This window comes from Musca vetustissima, unplaced genomic scaffold (genome assembly GCF_032173495.1).
Source record: "Musca vetustissima isolate MV318-11 ecotype Yass unplaced genomic scaffold, APGP_CSIRO_Mvet_v1 utg294, whole genome shotgun sequence".
Lineage (NCBI taxonomy): Eukaryota > Metazoa > Arthropoda > Insecta > Diptera > Muscidae > Musca > Musca vetustissima.
The window spans coordinates 136884-159661 of NW_026881643.1; the positions used below are offsets into that span (position 1 = coordinate 136884).

At 33.0% G+C, this 22778-nt stretch overlaps 1 protein-coding gene and 1 non-coding gene across 9 annotated transcripts in view; one reads left to right on the top strand and one right to left on the bottom strand.

The window, feature by feature from the left end:
- Window positions 1–5439: 5439 nt before the first annotated feature.
- Window positions 5440–22778, bottom strand: part of LOC133327609 (mitogen-activated protein kinase-binding protein 1) — a 162705-nt gene continuing 145366 nt past the window's right edge. For 3 of the 8 annotated variants that reach the window (XM_061536133.1, XM_061536130.1, XM_061536134.1), the window contains exons 3-17: window positions 20333–20576; window positions 19641–20270; window positions 18846–19574; window positions 17465–18726; window positions 17095–17393; window positions 16840–16985; window positions 16620–16664; window positions 14365–14476; window positions 10171–10272; window positions 9959–10107; window positions 9820–9895; window positions 9673–9756; window positions 6227–6418; window positions 5984–6149; window positions 5440–5682 (exon numbers count right to left, since the gene is read on the bottom strand). In XM_061536133.1, coding sequence (XP_061392117.1) covers window positions 5526–5682; window positions 5984–6149; window positions 6227–6418; window positions 9673–9756; window positions 9820–9895; window positions 9959–10107; window positions 10171–10272; window positions 14365–14476; window positions 16620–16664; window positions 16840–16985; window positions 17095–17393; window positions 17465–18726; window positions 18846–19574; window positions 19641–20270; window positions 20333–20576 — 4393 coding nt within the window. In that variant the 3' untranslated portion in view covers window positions 5440–5525. Of the gene's footprint in view, window positions 5683–5983; window positions 6150–6226; window positions 6419–9672; window positions 9757–9819; window positions 9896–9958; window positions 10108–10169; window positions 10273–14364; window positions 14477–16619; window positions 16665–16839; window positions 16986–17094; window positions 17394–17464; window positions 18727–18845; window positions 19575–19640; window positions 20271–20332; window positions 20577–22778 lie in introns of all 8 variants that reach the window. The other 5 variants (XM_061536136.1, XM_061536137.1, XM_061536135.1 and 2 more) reach the window with 4 other exon arrangements.
- Trnag-gcc (transfer RNA glycine (anticodon GCC)) lies at window positions 14993–15063 on the top strand. The gene has a single exon. It is a non-coding gene; the product is annotated as a tRNA-Gly (tRNA).

The following is a 22778-nucleotide window of genomic DNA, read 5'->3' on the forward strand; positions in this document are numbered from 1 at the left end:
GCGTTTGTCTTATACAAAATATATAAATTCACATTTGAATATATATGTTTACATATTTTTAATAAGACAAACGCATTATTTCTTGCACCATATTTGCATGAATACATAGCTAATTCGTTATCATTATACATAAAATTGACTGTATTTCAGGACAGGATGATTACAAAGTGATGTAGTACATAGTAAGTATGTTAATAGTATCGTAAAAGAATAGGAAATCTAGATTTATTACTGCCCAACGTAAGTAAATAATATATAATTAACACTAAATTCGTATAATGTGCACAAACATATTCTTTATCTTTTATACAAATATCAATGGCGACATCTATTGCAATATTTAAATAACGACATGTTCACATTGTTAATGTATCTTTATCCAATTATCCGACAATTTTTATTGGATTATTATAGTAATGACAAAAACCACCACGGATAAGTTAAATGCAGATAATATGTGCAAATCTACATCAAAAGATGGCGCTGGCTTAGAACTAAAGTAAATACTTTATAAAACCAAATAATGTATTTGCATGAACAACAGTATTAACATTAATCACACAACGCACAGAGGAGAAATGTACTTTAAATGTTGATTAAAACATATAAAAAATTAATTTTATATAAACGTATTAGCACATCATACGTCGACCTACCATTAAATCAATATAGAAAATTATGAAATTGGTTCGTATTTTAAAGAATTTTCCTATATCAAATAACTAACACGCCATAAACACTCTACACTTCACATCAATTGATATATCCATCTAAACCTACACCTTTTTTACATTTTATTCAAAGCATATCAAATGCAATTCGAGCATTCCATTTGTAATTCACAAAATATAATTTTCAATTTGAGAATTCCATTTGCAATCAGTTATTATTCTAGAATTTAATTTTCAATTCATAGAATATCTATCGAAATTCATAGAATCCCATTCAATTTAAAGTTAATAACATTTGATTTGGAATACATAACATTTCATTTGTTAGTCAAAACATTTAATTCGAAAAATATTATTGGTAACACGAATACACTTTTTTCACGTGTTATTCAATTGCAATTCGAGAAATCCACATATCAGTTGTAATTCGAAAATTTAATTTGTAATTAATAGAATACTTTTAAAATTCGTAGAATTCCATTTGAATATCATAAACTTCCACTTGAAATTCCAAGTATTGTATTTGAAATTCATAAAATTGCATTTGAAATTAAAAAATTCCATTTGAAATTCTTAACATTTGGTTTGAAATACATAACATTTGATTTGTTTTTCATAACAGTTTTTTTAATTCGAAAAATATTATGGATAACACACAATGTATGGAATATGTATTAATTTGAAATGAATTGTTACAAATTACAACTGAAATATTATGCGTTACAAGAGAAATGTTATAAATTTCAAGTTGAATTCTTTGAATTTTTAACGGATTACTTTGAATTTCAAATGAAACAATTACAAATGAATTTTTTTTTTAAATTTCAATTGGAATTTTTTGAATTTCATATGAAAAGATTCAAAAAATAAATGGAAAGTTGCAATTACATACTCGAATTACAAAGTGAATTGCAAAGTGAGTGTTCAAATTACAAATTTAATTTTCGAATTGCAATTGTAATGTTTTGAATAATAATATTGTTATAAATTTTATTATTAAACCTGATAAATTTTTGTGGAGTAGTTTTATCTTTTAAGGTAAAGTTAATTGCGTACGATGTATATTCTAATTCTGTTCATTAATGGGCATGATCGCCTAGAATTACATGTGAAATAAACGAAATAAAAAAAAAAAATATATATATGGTTTGTAAAAAATTATATATCCCTATGAAATGTAAAAAATTATATTGATTGGTTGATGAACCCCGGATACGAATATGAACAAATTAGGTGGTTTTTATATAAGAATATAAACATCATTATACGGAAAGTTCAAAAAGCTCCATATCAATCGAGTGACAGATGTAAAAATGTTTTTTAATATCGATTCAGTATATCGTATACCGTACTGCAAGACCCACTACTACGAGGTTCCGTATTTTTCTCAGTGTGACTTAGTGGAAGCTATCAGCATGAAAAGAGTTAAAAATAATTTATACAGTTTATAGTTTTGACAAAAGATGGTGCGGTTTAAATTTGTAGTAAATATTCTAGTAATGAGATTATTTGAGCTTGAGGTCTTTTTTAATTAGTTTATTTATTCAAAGATTTCCCGATATTTCGCAATTATTAAATTATTAAATTCAGGGGTGATATATACATAATAATAGTCAGATCTATAGTTGATATTGCAAAAAACAATCGACACTCAACATATATAGTATATATTCTATAAAATAATCCGAGTTTAGAAATGTATTTTTCGCATTGAGTTTTGATTTATATGATAATATTTATAATTAAATATTAAATAGCACAAATTTATAAATTTTATATATATATATATATATATTGAAAATATTACAGCGACGCATTTTGGATTGCGTGAAATTTCAGTACAATTTTACCATTTGAAAAAACATAGGTTTTTGTGCACTATTTACATAAAATCGGAATAAATTATATAACTGTAAACTACATTTATATTTGAAACTATTTAATGCAAATTTGACACTCCATTCTAGAGTCAATTCCGTACGCTATGCGAAAGTGTATTCGTTGGCACACCATTTAAGTGAGATCAGAGGAAAATAAAAGGAATATATGGGTGCTATATCTAGATTTCAACAGGCTTCGACTATAAGGATTAATTGTAAAGTCCACCTGCACTAAAATACGCAAATTAGCACAATAGAAAATTAGTACATATTTGATGAAGATTTCCAACTCTGCCGATAAATCTCAATACAGAGCTCTCATGCATTTCAATTTATAATTCTTCATTCTATCTGCATCAGCTGAAATCGATTCTAATTAAATAGACGGTGCGACAACCAAATCCTTCTGACCACAGAAGAGATTCAAATCGTTCGATTTAAGTGTTTCAATCCTATCATGAGCAATTAATAGAAAACATGCAAGACATTATAGCAAAAATTTTATTATTTTTTAAATTTTGTTTTGTTTTTGATAAAATTAGTAGTTGAGTTTAATTTGTTTTGATACAATTTAAAATTATTTTCACTCCTTAAATTTATGTTAAATGTAATATTTATGTATAATAATATTCATTACAATTACAATGTTGTATTTTGTTGTTGTGTTTTACTTTCCTCGAAGGGTAAAGGGTAATCAAATATATATTTTGTAAATTTATTCTTTTTTATTTGAATATATTCATGTAAGTGTTAAAAATAATAACATGTTAAATAAAAGTTAAATTATTCTGTAAACTGATTGACTATTAACAAAAAAACTTAAAATGTTGAATTTAATGAACCCAGTAATTTGCCTATCCCATTTGGCCTTGATGTGTCCCAGAAAATGTAAAAGTAAATTGGCATATTGCGAATGTACCAAGACATGAAGGCATATACGCGCCGACATGCGCCTTGAATAAGGATCTAAGAAGTCCTTATTCATTTTTGTATAAAAATGAATTTATAAAAAAGCGACGCAAATCGGGGTTATAGTATAATTATAAATGACCTTCATAAAAACCATGGTGTTGTTGTTCATCGTGGGGTCTGATTTAATTACACTCTACGATAAAATATTAAAACGATATTTACTTCTATTGAATGCTTTTTCAAAAATATCTATCACTACATGCAGCAAACCATCACTTCCAAAATTGGATTATCACTGAATGATTTATATAAATAAGTTATGACAGGGAAATATAAAACGTTCTATTACAGATTAGATCTGGCCTCTTTTTGTTAGTAGCTTGACTTATTTTAAAATAATATGTAAATTTTTAAATGTTTTTCATTTATCATTTGTTAATTCAACATAAACATATTTTGGCTAGTATGATAAACGTCTAGTATGTTGATAAAAAAGTATTGGCATTCGATTAGGGTAAATCTTCATATCAAACTGAAAGACAGTCGACCATTTATAGGCCATATTAGATATGGTGTGCGTCCATATAACTTCTAAGGAGGATTTAATACTTTAATATAACGTAGTCACTATCTGTGTATTAATTCTCTTTCCACTAATTCCAATGGCCTCTTTACAATTTTAAGTAAACTAAAAATCGGAGATAAACAATAAAACAAATATTGTGGTATAGAATTTTTAGTGTTATTATTATTATATTTTTGTATTTAAATAATATAATTTTATTTTCCAATATCAAATATATTTTATTTAAATATTTATTCTTATTAATTGTTGTTTTTTTTTGTCATCATCAATTTCAAATTAAAGCTAAATTAGGATGTAAGTATGTAGTTATGTAAGTGTGTGATTTATGAATTTAATTAAAAATGAAAAACAAACTTTCTTATCTAAGCTCTTAACACAATAATATTTCAATGAAAAAATATATATTTTGTGAATTATAAATTTTATTTAGGATTAAAATAATAATGTTATTGTTGGTTTTGATTATAAATTATCGTCGTTTATTTGATTAGCAAAAAAACAAACAAGACACATGGACAAATTATTATCGAATATCAAATTAGACTAAAAGCTATAGTAATAATTATACTCACGCCCCGAAAAACACGCAAAGAATCAGTAAAACGTAACATAACAAATAAGTTTATAACAAAACAAGCGTCTCGATTTCTTTCATTTCTTTTTTAACTTTATATTGTTTTCTATAATGGATGAAAATCCTACTTGCAAAAATAATTATTATTATCTTAGTAAAAAATGCCATAATTGCGGTGTGGAAATACACAAACATTCTTTATTTTGACAAAAAATGTTTGTTTTTTTTAATTTTTATGATAACACAATAGGCTGAAAAGTTAATTGGTTTGATGTTCCAGTAATTAGCGGATTCAAGAAATTTGTCACATTTCAGAAGAAAACAAAGAACATCTCTATAAAATAAATTTCAAATCATATTGTATCGATTAGAAGCATTCTTAACAAAATTTTGACAAATTTCCCCTTTCAGCATATGTGTTAAAATTGAATCAAATATTTTTGTGGATTAAATATAAACAAAAAAATACATTGCAGCCGCATTTTATCATCAAACAACATTGCCTTACACTCTTAAAATAAAAATAAAAGAATATTACAATTGTAATTTCATTTGTTAAATAATATAGATGTGTATTTTGTTTTAGTTAAATATTTTACATTTAATTAATTAATAATAATATTAATAATAATTATCATATTTATATATTAATATTAATTATAATATAATAAAAAAACATTGTTAGCTACTAATATTTGTATTTAAATGTAAATTTATCTTAATAATTGTTTAGTTGTAATTAAATTAATTATAATTATTAATATTAAATTAATTCTGCTTTAATTATGTTTTCGCAAATTTTCCCTTTAGTGGTTATTTTAGTTTTGTAGTTTAAGTTCAGTTTCACTTCTATTTTCTTTTTCTTGTTACTTTTATTATTACTTTTGTTTTCAATTTACACACTAGGAGTTGTTCTCACAGTCATCGGGTTTGTGCTTCATACGGAAATTACTCAATAAATCGGCGCAGTTATTCACCATCATCATATAATCGCCATTTTCTAAATTCGCCTGCTCTGTGCTAGAGTACGCATGATTTGGTTGTTGATTTTTATCATTTCTGAAAAATATTGAAAACATACAAAATTTTGAATTAGTAAATCATAATATCATTAAAAATATTAAACACAAGCTCCTGTTCTGAGTTTATAATATATTTATAGATTTTTTAAAAGATGTTTTTATTCCTATGTAGAGGGTATAAGTGAGACTAAAATTAACATAATTTAACATAATGGAAATTGTTTTGCTGATACAATTCTTACAATTTTCGACTTAGATTTCGATTTCAGTTCAGGTGGTGGCCTAGTTTCAGTTTCTCATACATTTCGAAACTGTGTCGTAATGATTTTAATACTCACTTATTTTGTGTTATATTTGTTAACATATTTTGTGTCATAATCACAGCATTCTCCAATTCTTTTAGCATCAAAGAATCCTCACAATTTCTGAGATTTGCATGCAATTGTAATACGGTTTGTGTTGTTGTATATAATTTGTTGATAACATTGTGAACTTGAGATTTTGCTATAAAGATAAACGAATATGAAAACAAAAATTAATACATACGTACAATTTATTGATAAAGACAAAGGTCAACTTACGATCTCCATTACTGTCTAAATCGGCAAATTCGACAGCTTCTAATACACCTCGCGTTTTAACCACATTTGGACTGTTAATAATTTTATTTTTGTGATCAAAAGCTAAATTACGAGGACGTGGTGGCACAATAGGTTTAGCATTGGAAGAGATGCCCTGGGTTTCTTCAGAGCTGGAATCATCTTGGGGTGGTGCTGTATAAAAAAGAAAATAATATTTTATAAGAAAAGTATAATATAAAGAAATATTAAATTTTTGTTTTAACATTTTGGAACCTGTGGCTATTAATTAATTTATTTCATGTTCTGGTAACCAAGCTAAAATTGTCGTATATGTTACAAAAATTACTTAACCTCAACTACACTAGCACTTATATTAAATCTTAAAAATATAACAAAATTTAAATAATATTTAAAAAAATTATATTTAACTAGCAGACCCGGCAAACGTTGTTTTGCCGTACCAGAATTGCATCAATTTAGGTTTGGTAAAAATTAACGAATTCGTGAAAAATATATTTCAGAAACTATTTACCATTTAATTTATGTCAAATTTCCGATATAAAAAATACGCATAATATTTTCCTCGCGACGGTAAACCTTCATTTGCTGATACCCCAATATTTTAAGAAATATTGTTACTGTTAAATATTAAATTATGTCAGTATGTGTGGTATTTCAGTTTATCAATTTGTCGGACTTCCACCAAACATTTTTCAGGAGAAGGTCAAGTTTTGATCTAACTACTCTTACCTCAAGAGATAATTTAGTACGGATGGCGTAATTTACTATTCCTATTTTCATCACAATGAAATCATCAAAATTGGTGCAGAATTTTCTTCGATTAAAAAAACTCTTTCCACTGCAATTAAAAACAACCGTTGGAAAATGTGAGTCAAATTGATGCAGCCGTTCTCAATGAAAATATATTTGAGGAACAATAAAGGCACATATAATTTAGACACCTAAATTGTTGAGGTATTTGTAATCTTTTGTAGCAGTTATTGAACATTTTAAATTGACATTTTGGTGTATCCTACATTGTTGAATGCCATGTGTTGGTTTTTTAAGCCTCCTTATCTTTGGATAAGGTCTGATTTTAGGTACTTTGAAAGTTGTAACAAATACCCTAGAAATTGCCTTTAATTCGGTATTTAATGTAGGGTAATGAACTTCTCTGTAAATTGTCGGTATAGTGTTACTATATGGTATATGTCCCACATAATGGTAGGCAAATCGGTCCCGCCGCTCCTTCAAAATATGTTTCTCAAGATTTTCGCGTATTTTACTCAAATTTTTTTTTTCGTAAAACCTTCTCACACTAATTGCAGATAATTGAAAGAAATGTTTAGTCAAATCGGCCCCTTCGTTCTCAAATTGATGAGTTACTATAAGTAGATTTAAAGTAATTTTACTTCAATTTGATAAGTCGTTTCGTTTGACTCCCACGCTCTATTCACGAAAACAGGTTATGTATGAATTGGTGTCGGAATACTTAACGTAGATTAAGCACCCAATTTCTAATTGGGCAAAACGCAAATATACTATATAGAGCGCCATCTGTCGGACGAACTTGAAATTAAACACGCCCCATAGAGCATATACATAAAGTTTGGTCAAAATCGGTGCAGTGGATCTTGAGTTACGGTGCTAAAACACAAAAAAAAAAAAAATATTGCGCCATCTGTCGGATGAACTTCAAACTACACAGAAACACTTCTCACGACCCATACTGCACCGATTGGTCAAAATCGGTGCAGTAGTTTTTGAGTTTAGCGATCACGAACATACACGTAATTTTTATATATATAGTGATAGTGAAGTGATAGAGATATACAATAATTCAAGGCAATGACAATCCAATTGATTCTAGAAAATTAACCTATTTCGAGAGTTTTCCATAAATGACAATTACTTAAAGATATTATACGCTGCCAATTTTGGCCCAAAATATATCCAAGAAGAACTACGAAGAGATGAAATCATAAAGGTTCGATATAAAATGTGTGGAAATTCTAATATCTTTCAAAATAAATTTTGCAACATTTTCGCGGATTTTTCTCGAAATGTTATTTCGTTAAAACCTTTCCACTTCAATTGCAGAATACTAACAGAAACTTTAAGTCAAATCGTCCGCCGTTTCTTTAAGATAGTTTTTGCAACATTTTCGCGGATTTTTCTTAAAATTTTCTTTCATAAAAACCTTCCTACTGTAATTACCGACAACTGAAAGAAACTTTGAGTCAAATCGGTCCAGCCGTTCTCAATTGATGAGTTAGTATACATTTTTTGCCACAATTTAAACTAATTTTACTTCAATTGATAAGTTATTTTTTTTCGATTGACTCCCACGCCCTTTTCACGAAAACAGGTTATGTATGAGTCGGTGTTTTAATACTTAACGTCGGCACACACCTATTAAGCACCCAATCTCTAATCGGGCAAAACACAAAGAAGCTATATATCGCGCCATCTGTCGGACGAACTTAAAATTAAATACAAAAACACTACTCATGCCCCATAGAGCATATACGTAAAGTTTGGTCAAAATCGGTGCAGTAGTTCTTGAATTATGGTGAAAAACCACAAAAAAACTAAATATTGCGCAATCTCTCGGATGAACTTCAAACTACACAGAAACACTCCTCACGCCCCATAGAGCATGTATATACAATTTGGTCCAAATCGGTGCAGTACTTTTTGAGTTTAGCGATCACGAACATACATGTAATTTTTATATATATAAGGATAACATAATTTTTAAGATTTTCTAAATGTATATAACAACAAAAATTTTAAATCGCAAAAATAACTTTACTTTATAATATCAAAAAATCTAAATGGTATAAACCTAACATTGTTGTTGTACACAACTATTTTATTCCAAAACCAATCAGGATAAATGATTCCACCACATGGCGAGTAATGGCATAAACAAATACATTTAAAAACAAAATGTTGAAGTGTTGTTCGGTAACAAATACCTTCCGACGTCAGGGTATAGTCCTACGTGCGATGGTAAGATACCATACGGCATATTGGATGAAGAATAATAAAAATGACATGTGTTGCCGCCTGGTGGTGAATTTGGTTGTATGTAAAAATTAATTTCGATCGGACAAAAGTAACATTTTTATTATGTTACTCCTAATTATATAAAAGAGTTTATCTGAATATGAACCGATTGGAATAAAAATTAAATGTAATACCTGTCTTTCTAGACTAGTAAGGTGAGCCTTTATATCTCTAAATTTAGACTGATTATCATAAATTCGTTCGTAAAAGTTTAAAATATGAAAAAATTAATATTCGAAGACAAGGAAAATTCAAAAAAATATTTGTATAGTATTGGGTGATATAGATAAGCGATTCATAAATACTACTACTGTTCCTACATTATTTACGAAATCCTAGAGATTATTCCAGTTATTATTATTTTTGATACTTACCATTATTAAAATTAGTTTGTAGCGTTCCCTTGCGACGGTTGTTATTGCCGTTCGTATTTTTGGAATTGTAAGAACGATTTGCAGCTAAATTGAACAAATAATATAATTAAATAAATGTCCTAATCAGGAGAAAAATTGTTAATTTACCTGTGGGTCCATTTGTACGACTTTGTCCACTTGAACCTGATCTGCCTCGGCTATTACTTTCAGTTTCTGAATCGCTCTGAAAAATAAAACAAAACTATTAATGAAACCCCCAAATAGTTTTTAATCTAAATCTCCATACCTGATTGAGTACACCCATTGAAGCGTTTGCACTTAAATTAGTGGAAGAACCTTTAATTTGCAGACTATTACGTTTACTGGCTGAACGGGTTGCTGAGCTATTGCGATGAGCAGCACCCGTTTTCTGGGAAGAACTGGTTGATTTGCCACCTAGAAGAAGAATATTTTCAATGTTATTTAGTCATTAACAACAGATTGTTTGAATAAACAAACCTTTACCCATATTGCCCATGTGTAAATCACTAAGGGAACAAGCCCTTCGTATGGAGGATGACGAGTCATCGACAGGCATTGGATTTAAATTCTTGGGATTACCTGTAAAAGAAAGGGACTTATTTTAATAAAACAGTAAAATAAAGTGTTTACAACTAATTAAATAAATTATATTATATAATGAAATGGGGTGACCAACAAAGGAGAAAAATAGGTATGGCTTCAACCAAATAAAAAATGAATATATGACTTCATCGTTGTAAAACATTAAAAAAACAATAATATCAAAATAAGGTATAAAGTGATCAAAATAACTGAATTCCAATGATGTTAACAAAAATCAATCAATGGTGCCAAAATCACAGCAATACGAACGATGCAAAAAAGCAAACCTTCTAGCAATTTCTCTACATTCTCCATAGAGGCCTTTTCACTTTCATCCTCCTTCTCATCTTCGTTGTCCATATCGGAATCGGCTTTAACCTCTTTGGCCAATTCCACTTCGACACCATCGCTATCAAGCTGTACACGTTGCTTTTGTTCCATTAGTTTTTTATTCAATGCATAGGTTTCAGTACTCTCCAAGACATCTGGCAAACTTACGTTACGTTTAATGTGTCGTGCATAGGCACATAAATCTGCATCGGCATTATCTGCCAAAATGCGCCTCTGCTCATTTTCAATATCCTTTTCGATTCCCTTGGCCAGCATATCAAAATTCATGGTTAGTGATTTAACATAACCTCTTTGTTTTGTGTTACACTCAAAAGGGCGCATACGCGATTCGGTGGCCAAGCGTATTTGTTCGAATTTACGCTCTTCCATGGCTATCAATTTTTCAATAATATCAATTTTCTTGGCAATATTTTTACATTGATTGCTGGTCGAGGCATCTGTGGGACTGGGAGGATTTTGTGTAATCTCAGTATTGGCCAGGTTTTTCTTATGTTTAGTGTCTCTTTTCTCGCGTTCATGTTTGATTTCATCTACGACCTGTTGCAGACCTGGTTTCGTGTACAATTTGAGGCTATCCATGGTCATGTTGTCATGCTCATCATTACCATTCTCCGATATAAACATTTCAAATGTTTTCTCACCATAATCTGCGGGTAGACTGGAACCCGCTGATGGCGACACATTGAGATTTATATCATTCAGGGGACATGTGGTGGTTGTACTTCCATCACCATTGGCATTATTCCTTTTATTGCTGGGTGTGTATTTAATTTGCGAAACTGTGTTGAAGCGCACCGAAATCTTTGGCCGCTCCTTTTGGCGCATTGATGTGGCTCGTCGTGATGGAGAATTGTCGAATTTCGAAACCTTTTTTAAACAACTCTGGCCAGCCAATGCACCCGAACTTACCGATGGTCTCATATTGCTACCTTGCTTCTTTTTAGCCTGTAGCTCAGCCTGTTTCTCTCTTTCGAACTTTTGTAAATTCCTCTCGAATTTCCTTACCACACTGGCCGTGCGAGAATTACATTTCAAGACATCGGCATTAACCTCAAAGGAACATGATTTCTTAAGGGGTTCTTTCACCTGTAACTTGGCAGCCGACTCCACTGTAGAGGTTAGGGTAGATTTCAGATTTTCTGGTTTGACTGGAACGGGTGGCTTTTGTTTTACGACTTTCTTCTGAAATAGTTTTTCATTGTAGGCCTTTTCTGTTTGTATGGGATTTGTATTTCTCTGCCAACGAGTTTGGGCAAAGTCCGAGCTAATGCTCTTGCTTACACCCGAGGAATACTGTTGATTTTTACACTTTAATGTGGGTATATCGTCTGAAACCTTAGAGGATGAAGAAAATGATTGTTGTTGCTGTTGCGGATTACGCTGAACCAAAGAGGACGGTTCAGCTAATTTAGGATATGTCTTTGAGGTTGATATAGGTTTTGGTGGTACAATTTTCCTGTCATTTGTTGCTTGAATTTTCTCCAGATTATAGCTAGAAACATCGAAACTTTCATAGGGGGAGACATTTGAGGGAGCTGTTGCATGTAGGTGACGCTGCTGCATGTAATAATCAAAGCTACCATAAGCATTTGGACTAGATCCATATGATTTGGAAACCATTTGAGCTGCTGCTATAGTCGATGTGGGTCCATGAATAATAAAATTACGCAAACCTGGGTGTTTTGCTACCACTTGCTGTTGCTGTTCCAGAGGAGCACTTTTACAATCACTTTCATCTGATAGAATACTTTCCATGCTATTGCAATAGCTGCCATCATCCAAAAATTCTTCGGATAACAACGATTCCTGACTTCTGTCAGTGGCAAATGGATTATTCGAGGTTAAGAAGAATGATGCACTGGAATGACGTTGGGTTTCCAAAAATCTGGCTTCCTCTAAACGTCTAGCTTCAGCCATTTGTTCAGGGTTGTCTTGTAAAATATCTGATAGCGACACTTTACGTTCACATTGATAAATTTCCTGATAGACATAAAACTCTGAGAACGAGTGTTTCGGCGCCAAGGGTACATATGGTTGCCTGACCATGCGGGGACTTGTGGAACCCTCAGGAGAATATCCAAAATCATTTTTCCTACCCATAGGCAAATACCCACGATGAGCTGCAAGATTTTCAGGAACTGATTTGGAAGCAACAATCTGCGAATGTCGAGTACCCGAAACGGGGTCATACACATCGACACCAATATCATCCAGATCACCATATTTCCTGGTAATTTCCTCAATCATTTTTTCTGTATCAGCCTGGATCATATCCAATATGGTGCGAGCATCATCAGCATAGACTGAATGACGTTTGGGTTCCGTAATAATAATTGATTTGTTCTCCGAAGACCACTCTACCTCTTCATGGACGGGTGAGACGGGACATGATTTGTAATGTTTTAAAATGCTGGGTGTGCGACGGGTATTGCCATTAAGATTGCGCTTAACTCTAAGCTGGCCACTGGCCGGTAATGTGGAACTAGAGAAAGTTTTATTCTGGTGCTGGGTCGCCGTCTGCAGCTTTTGCTGTTGCGGCTGTGCCTGTTGCGTGACTTTTTGTGTTGTGGGTCCCATAAAAGGTACCCCCGGTGGGGGATGTATCTGATGAACACCTACATGATGTGGATAGGGTGGATACTGTTGTTGCACTTGACGCATTGCTTGACAATTTTGTTGGAGCACTGACTTGGGTGCAGCGCAATTGAAGAAATGCTGTTGCTGTTGTGGAGGCAATAACTGTTTGGCTGAATAATTTGCTGGCGGAGGAGTTGGCTGAGGCTGCAGTTGTGGAGATCTCTCACCACTCCCGACCATTTCATTAGAATGACTAACAAACTGTTTTTGGGGGATATTTTCGGTGTTTTGTGTTGTGGAATCAAAAGCTTTATATTAGTAATCAATCAATTAAATTACGGAAGTTTCAATTATGAAATACGGATACAAATTACATTACATAAGAGGATGGTTTTGTTACAATTACAAGGACGGCATGTTTTTTTGTAAGATAAAGAGATATTAGATAAAAAGAAGAGAGATACAAACAAGGTGGAAAATGAGAGCATTAAAATACAAGTATTATTAGCGTTATATAAACAAAGCTAATGGGATTGTTACTGCTTAAAAAATAATTATATTATAAATGATTTTTTTATAAAAATTTCTTTCATTTGGAGAAATGATATCAAACAACATATCTTCGATTTTTTTACATTTTTTTTATAGAATTTAATATTAAACATCTTTTTGGATCCGAATCTTTAAAATGACTGAAGAAGAGTTTATGATACTATATATTTCATCGTATGGATCCGATAATATTGAAAAACAATTTACAAAAACAAAACAATTTTTCGTCCCAGGGTGATTCGAAATTCGTACAATATTTGATATTGTTAATTAAATTTGGAATATGCAATTTTTTAAATCAATATAAAAGAAACATGTTAAAATTCCCATATTAAATGTAAATACTCTACAGGAAAATTGTCTTGAAACGTATAATATAAGCCATTTTCTAATAGGCGTAGCCTATGTTAAACTACATTATTAATTTCCATAGCTAAATCCGATCTATAACAAGTAAAGTCTTACAACTATAAAAAGCAAATTTCTTCTGTGTTTTTAGTTGTTATAATTCTCATCTTAGCAATTCAATTGAATTAAGAGTTGTTGATATCATTTCCAAAATATACACATTTTTAAAGTCTAAAAAACCTATGCATAATTCTAACTTACCCGTCTTAGCATAACGATTTGCAGCCGATAAACCAGAACGTGAACCATCCAAATTTCCAGCTAAGCTTAAATCTGAGATACTATGACTACCACGCAGTGACCGATAGCCAACCTGAAATGTTAGGGGAAACAGAGGTTAACAATTACTCTACATAAAATTAAGGCAAAATATTAGTAGTAAGTAATGAAGCTCAAAAAGGTACAAGTTGTTATACTTGTTACATTGATTTCAAATTAGTTTTCATTTTGTTTCTGGTTTAGTGTTAAAAAGTTAAGAGCATTGTAGAGGTTTTGTCTCAATGACCTCTTGTTTTTATTATTGTTGTTGGTTTATTTGTATATTTGTTTGTGTTATGAATGATGCTATTTTTAGTATAATGGTTTTAATGTTGAAGCATGGCTAAGTACAGAGTATGAATGAGTTTATTTTTAGTAGCAGCTTCATTGTTGGAGCATTATTGGTTGGCATTTGCCCATTTAACCCCCCTAACAAAATACTCGCTTTATTTAAAGTGAAAGTCATACAACTGGTTATGTGGAAGCTGCATGTACTATCGTGACTATTTTTAATCGATGCATTTAGTGTGAGGCTGAATGTGCTGTCAATGGTATTGGTAACCTACAACAAGCATCGGTGGTTCAGTGGTAGAATGCTCGCCTGCCACGCGGGCGGCCCGGGTTCGATTCCCGGCCGATGCAGACTAGTTTTTTATTTTATATGAATATATTTTTAAATTAGATTAAGTTTTTTTTATATATTTGTTATTGGTAATACGAATATATTATGGCTCTATTAAAATAAAATCGCATAGATAAGATAATGATATCGCACAGTGTACCATAAAATATATGTAGATTTTTAATAGAACGACAAACTTTGTATCAAACTATTAAAATACCGAAAGACAAATATATTTCGTAGCTTCTGGATTCCCAAAATATAATGGAAGTTATGCACTATATATTCTATCTCAAAAGATGTTCAAACTTGACTGAAACTAACAATTTAAAATAACTTCCTTGAGATTTATATGTAGACTTCAATTAATTGCGAAACTAAGACTTGCTACTGTAATTTTAGTACCATGTACAAATGAAAAATTGAAAATATTAGCTCCTTATTGGATTTCAACATTTGACAATGAGGAATTAGGATCAGCGTGCATACGTCGAAAGTTAAATGAGGAGGGACAGAAGGCGCCTTTAACAATGTGACTCAGTTCATTCCACACTGGAAAATTGAGAGCATCGCCAAGGTTATTCTCAAACCTACATCTACTATCATAGAACCATTAACAATTTAATTTATCTGAAAATCTGAGGTAAAAATGGGAATTATTGTGTAAATATCACACACATACTTTATTTAAGATAAGAAATACACACATACTTTATTTAAGTTAAGAAATATCATTAACAAATTTTTGTTCTTTTAGGTTTGTTCTTGTTGGGTTTTGTGATAAAGAAAGTCCTCGTTTATGATTGTGGGCATGATAACTCCTCACTAGAACATCGGAATACGAAAATTCCAACTATATTAGGCTCTCGTATGAACTAGGATTAACTAAATGGCGGATCTTTTAAGATTTATTTTGGAAAAGCGGATATTTTTGACCACAAACTAATTGAAGAAACAACAAGGATCCTCATCGATTGGATTTATACGAATTCATACGATAGCTATATACTCACAGAAAAACGTGTCAAAATTTGGAACCGATGGGATTATAAGTTTTTGAATTGTCGTGCCCGTTATTCGTAAAAACAGTGTTTCGATAAAATGCGTTTAAAGTTTGAGAAGAATCTCTGCCGTCGTTTGATGCTGACACAAAAATCGGCTATATCTTCAAGAGTTTTTGAGATTTTATAGGGACAACCTTGAATTAGTGTAGGATCAAAATAAATCAATAAACCGCTTTAATTTAGAAAATCGATAGGATCGGCCATATTACAAAGCCAGGTGATGCTGTTAATATAAATGTTGTTAAACTAAAATGAATTTTTTCGTTAGTTTAAGGCCAATTTTGTATGGCTTTACAGAAATTTGATGACATCAAGCTTTAATAATTTTATTTGATTTATTATAATGGAAATTTTATATTTCGCTTAATGTTGCAACTAGTTTATTAAGAAGCTAAATGTAATTCTTCTGATCATCTACATCAAAAAATGCAAATGAAAGTAGAATTTCGAGAAAACAAAAATCTAATAGGAAACCACAAAGAATTCTACTTTACCGGAACAATAGTGCTCACCTCTGGTATGGCAGTTAACTTTTTAACACCATTTTTGCGTGCACCCTATACACATACAATTATACATATATAGTGTGTGTATGTCATGAACCAAATAAAAAATAAATATGGGGATAAAAATAAAATAAATAAAAAGTGGAAAGGGAAAATAAAACAAAACACACAAAAACACGTAAAAATGATAAGAATTTAAAAATTAGTTCTTTTTTTCCAAACTTACATTTTCCAACTTTTGTTTAGCTTCATTTATGACTTTAAGCAGTTCTTCTTTCTTTGTACTGGTGTACGATTTGGTTATGGTAGGCGGGGCGGAAACACCAGGTTTACCATTTTCAGTATTATGTTTGGCACTTATGCTGCGACGATCTGTAATTTGATTTGTAAAAAAAATCACAACGTTTCGGTTAATTATTTTCTTGTCTTCGAAATCGTTTTTACAACATATAAAGGACAAAGCAAAAAACATAAATCTTACTAGTACTGCCTCTTTCGAGCAAATTACCAGGTCCGTCGGGTAAAGCTGCTTGTAGAAAACTGGACGATGTCTGTGGTATACTCTCCGAACTGCCACCCAAGGTTGAGGCCAATGAACGATCAGCATTCTCAGCACTGGGCGTTGAACCTTCATCTTCGGTATCAGAGGTACCAGTCCCGGTTCCGGTACTGGCTGTATGCGAACCGTTGCCACTAAGTGTAAGGCCAGCCTTTTCGAACTTTTGACGACGTACCGATTTTCGTAATTCCTCTTCATTCATGGCATTGACTTTGAAATCTCTGAAAGCAAAAATTACGAAAATGTGATTAAATATAAACCAAAAAATTATATACTAACACTCTCTACTTACGTCGGTGTACTTGGTGATATGTTGTTATAGAACATGCCATGATCCGAACTCGTTCTTTCACCATCCGATATATCCTCAATGTCACCGTCATGATCATTGTTCGATATGGTATCGAATCGCAGACCCGGTTTACGATCAACGGATAATGTGGCGGATGTTGATGATGCTCCAACTCGGCTTGGCCCTGCTCCAGGGGCAGAAATGGTGGGTACTGTACCAGCATTATTGCTGCCGATAAATTTCAACTCCCTTCGGGTTTCCATACCCGAATCAATGGACGAATCTTCACTTAAATATGTTTGATTGTACATAATATCCTTGGACGAAGCACTGTTGTAGTCCGATGTCTGAGTGTTGCCAAAACCTGGATGATGCATGGCCGGAGCAATGCCCGATGTAGTCGATACACTACCCAATGGACTTTCAGAATTAGAACGAATATCGGTTAGTGTATCGGCATCGATTTGTCCACGCTGGGCCCATCGATTACGTGGCCTTGGAACAACACCACCCGCTTGACTGGGCGATGAACTTAAATTGTTTATAGACGTTGAATTTGCAGCTGAGGGAATATTCATTCCCGTGGATTCAGGTTCATTGGCCAGAGCAGATACTCCGGCCTTTCTCTTGGCCCATTGTGGCAATTGTCCTACATCGGAAAGTTTATAGCCGGGCGTTAAGGGTACTTCACCTTGCAGAATATTGGGAGACATAGCAAATTTGTGATCATCGTGTAAATCAGGGGTGGGTGACTCCACAATAATGCCTTCGGGGGCTATTAAAGCTTGTGAAATAGATCTGGGTATGGGTGCATGACCCGAACGTAGACGTTGCTGTGATAACCTCGCCTGCATGGTTACAATCATATCGTGTGGAACTTGCCAAATAAAGATACAACCATCACCACTGGCCGATATAAGGTGACGACAATCGTTCGTAAATTTCAACCCGGTCACCAATTCACTGTGACCATACATACGAGCCATACATTCATTCGAATAATAATCGTAAACGGCCAATGTTTTATCTGTACACGATGTGGCCACGTAAATACCACTGGGATCCAGACTAAGTTTTATAAGACTACCCTCGTCGGAATGTGAGCCCTTGAAGGTTTTTGTATGCTTGGAATTTTGGGTACCATAGACACGTATATTACGATCTTGGCAGGCGGTGAGTATATGTTTGGCATTCGAGTCCACTTCCATGTCGTAGAGAGTTGTCTTGCCCGATGTATGAGTACCACGTAAGAAAATATTACCCTGAAAGGAAAATATATATTTAATAGATGTATATATTTCGATATAACAAAGCTATGAGCCTTTTATAGACCAAAACAGGATAATTGTCCTGTAACCGTTTTCTATGTATTCCAACTCACCTGAAATGTTCTAAACATAATCGATTTATCAGCACCACAAGATATCATCTGGAAATTAAGACCGGCTCCTACAAACTTTATTGATGTTATTGACGACGAATGGTCGTCCAATGTTTGCAACAGCTTATAATCTTGGGCCACATCGAACACATGTATCAAACGATCTCGACTGGCACTGGCCAATAACTTGCGATCGATTTTCTCATTGGAATATTCTAAACACAAGACCTCCGATTCATGAGCCTCTATTGCGGTTATCAATTTTAAATTATTTAAATTATAAATGCGTATATTGCCACTACGATCACCACTGGCTAAATGCTCTAGTTCTGGACTTATTTTAATACAACGGACACCATTGCGTCCATCGTAATTGGAATTGCTGTTCGCTCCACCTTTGTCGCCAACAATTTCCAAATCTTTTATATAATTCAGATCATCGTCGATGTAGACGACCTTTAGCAACTCTTTCGAGTAGATGTTTTTGCGATAGATTTCATTATTGGCACAACCCTCCAGACCCCAGACACGTATGGTGTCATCGGATGAACAGGTAACGAATGAATCTTCGGGCAGAGTGTGTGACAGCTCACGTTCCATGTTATATGGCACAGTTTCAACACCCCAAATACAGGTGGAGTGATAGAGGAAGGAATGTGATTTGCCCACACGTTTGATATCTCGCATATCCCAAATGTAAAGGGAATGATCATTGTAGATGCAGGTTACCTACAAGAAATGGGGAAACAAATACAAATGTGTTACGCTTCTCTAGGTTATATTTTGCCAACTTACCTTTGATCTGGTCTCATCATACGCCATGGCAATACAATCTGGATATTTGGCCTGCGGTGGTACTGTCATAATATGATTGATATGTATACCCTGAGCTACATCCACACCCAAATAATGGGTTCTTGGCAAAGTGGTTACATATTCCAATGTGCTGGCATTGAATATTCTTATAATCGCCTCAGCGCAGCCAACCAAAATAAATTGACCCGTCACGCTGATACAATTGGCATTGGTGGTACGACACTGTACCCATTTCTCGAGCAGACGTCTTGAACTGAACTCCACGAGATGACCTTGCCGGGTAATGGCATAAGTACTTTCGGCACATGCGCCCTTGCCACAGGCAACGGCACAAAAATCATTATCACGCAAATCACCCAATATGGCACTGCGACCCATCAAGGGGACAGGGTCCTTATATTTGCGTCCACCCTCCAAATACCAATATTTCACGTGACGATTACCCACGGTAACAAAGTAACTGCCATCTTCGGCAAAGCTAACAGCCGAGACCTTAGAACTAATTTTATTCGAGGCCATTTTAAGATTGGATTTCCAATCGAATACATTGACAATCATGTCATGTTGTGAACCAACCGATACCAAAAATTTACCAGTCGGTGAAAAGGCCTGCAAATAGGTAAATTAATATTATTGAAGAATCCACTAGTTGGAGGAGTGTCAAAACTTACCACACATGTTACTGCATATTTGTGATCGACAAATTCGGCCACAACATTGCCACCGGTACAATGTTCCAAATTACCATTGGGTGCATCAAGTTCCCATACTTTTATGGCCGGATTCATGCCGCATTCTCCAGTGGCCACATAGCGACCACATCGTGAGAATGCCACGGATGTGAATGCTTTGCGGGATGTGTTGACCAAATAGGCCTGTGTCTGTCTTTTGGCATTAAATAAAACAATTGTGCACCTGGAAAGAAAAACGAAATGGTATTTATTAACATTAAAGCTTAATTTTTTTTTTTAATTTAAAACCTGTGTTCCTTTTGGTGCAAACATGAATTAGAATGTAGCAAAATTGCTTGTATATGACGATAAATCATCCTTCAATATTCTGTACTAAAAATTTCCTAATATAATGAAGCGTTAAGCAGCATTTTAACAACGTGTTATCAATAACATCCATCTTAATTCAAGGATATAACAAAATTCACTAAAAAGTGAAATTGATCAATTTCCTTTTAATAACACATACATAATATCCTCTAACATTAAAATTTAATTATAATGGTGTCCTTGACAAAAAATCTAATCACAAAATATTTAAAAATATCCTTCCTATGATGTTGCGAAAAAAAAACAAAAACTGAAAACCCATTCAAAATCACGACGATGATGCCACCAGCATTTGTCACAGACCATGGCATATTTCCTGCTATATTCCAATTACCGGTGGTGGTATCTTGTTGCTGCTACCGAGAAAGAAAGAAAAAAGACATGTTAATGTGTATTCAAATGCACACTGAATTCAATTTTTGACAACGAAATCAACCAGGCAAACACCCACCCGCCGCCAACAGCGGAATAATGTGGAGAAAAGTTTTCACTGCTGCACAGCATTTCCGTAAATGATGTGTGAAAATGATTTATATGGGAAAGTTATGAAAATACGAAAATACTTATATGAGATATTGCATGCAGGCATGGTAATAAACTGTAAGCCAACAATAACAACATCATTTTTCTGTCAATGCCAATTTAAGGGGTTACGACGAATTATAGCCCCCTCCTACCATTTTACACCTTCTTGACTTTTGGCCCAAACATTGCAGCAGATTTTCTCATGGATTATGGACCGAATTTATGAACAACTAAGCCGAAGTGTAATATTTTTTGGAGGATTGAAATGAAATGATGTCATGTGGAATATTTTTCACATTATCCCGTCCCGCATTACACCGGAAAATCAGAATATGTTAACGAATATCAAAATGCTCATACATAAATATTTACGAGGCTTATTAGAGAGAGAGCGAAGCAGGCAATTTTGTTTGTAACCTGATGTGAAATCAAATGCTTCTATACAACCACGCAAACACGAAGTTGTTAACATGAATGCTGCAGCAGCAGCAGGTGGGGGGAGGAACTGATGGGAGGAAAAGTATGCAATAAGTGGCGGCTTTTAGCTTGACTGATAATGTTTTGGTGATACATCATACGACGATATAGCCTGCAACATTATAAATCTTCCTGGTATGACGGAAGATTGGGGCGTTGGTACAACTCAAAAATTGGCTAGTGGGCTGTAACAGTGGCATAAATGACGGCAGCTTGCATGTGTTTGTTATATAACTCGGTGGTGGTGGTGGTGGAGAATCAAATTTTGATGTCTAAATTACAAAATCATTTGCATAGAAAATTATTATGGTTGTTATTTGGATTGCTATCAAATGAAGGTAACCACCAAGAAAAAAATGGAAATTCACATATTTTAATGGTAAATTGGAAAATATCATCATGAAAACGTGTATGGAGATTTACAACATTTTCAAATATTGGAAAAAATCAAAGAAATATAATAGATATTTCAGATATAAATTACAGTTGTTTAGTTATTGACATTAACATACCCTGAAATGAGCAAAAAATAATTAAGGGAACCGTTCTCAATTTTAATTTTTAAAGATTGTCAAAGGGCTGTTAAGGGTTTAACTTTGCACTTATATATTTGAAGTTAAAAAAAAAGAAAAATAATGTAAATTTTTGGTATTGTTTTTTTTTTGTGATTAAAGAAAATTCCTTATTTTTCATGGCGGGCATGATAACACCTTACTGGAACATCGGAATCCGAAAATTCCAACGGTGTTAGAAAGAGTACATGTCTGGCTCTCGTATGAACTAGAACTGAAAATAGAGGATCTTTGAATTTTTTTGGAAATTCGCCTATTTTTTATGTTATGTTAAAAAATAAGGAGATCTTCGCCGATTGTATTTATCCTAGTTCATACAACAGCTATACTATAAATTTGGAATCGATTTGATTATTAGTTTTTGAGTTATGGTGCCCGCCATTAGTAAAAAGACTGTTCCGAGAAAAACGCGTCTAAAGATTGAGAATCACTCTTCACTTAACACAATAAATCATCTATATCTTCAAGAGTTGCTGAGATTT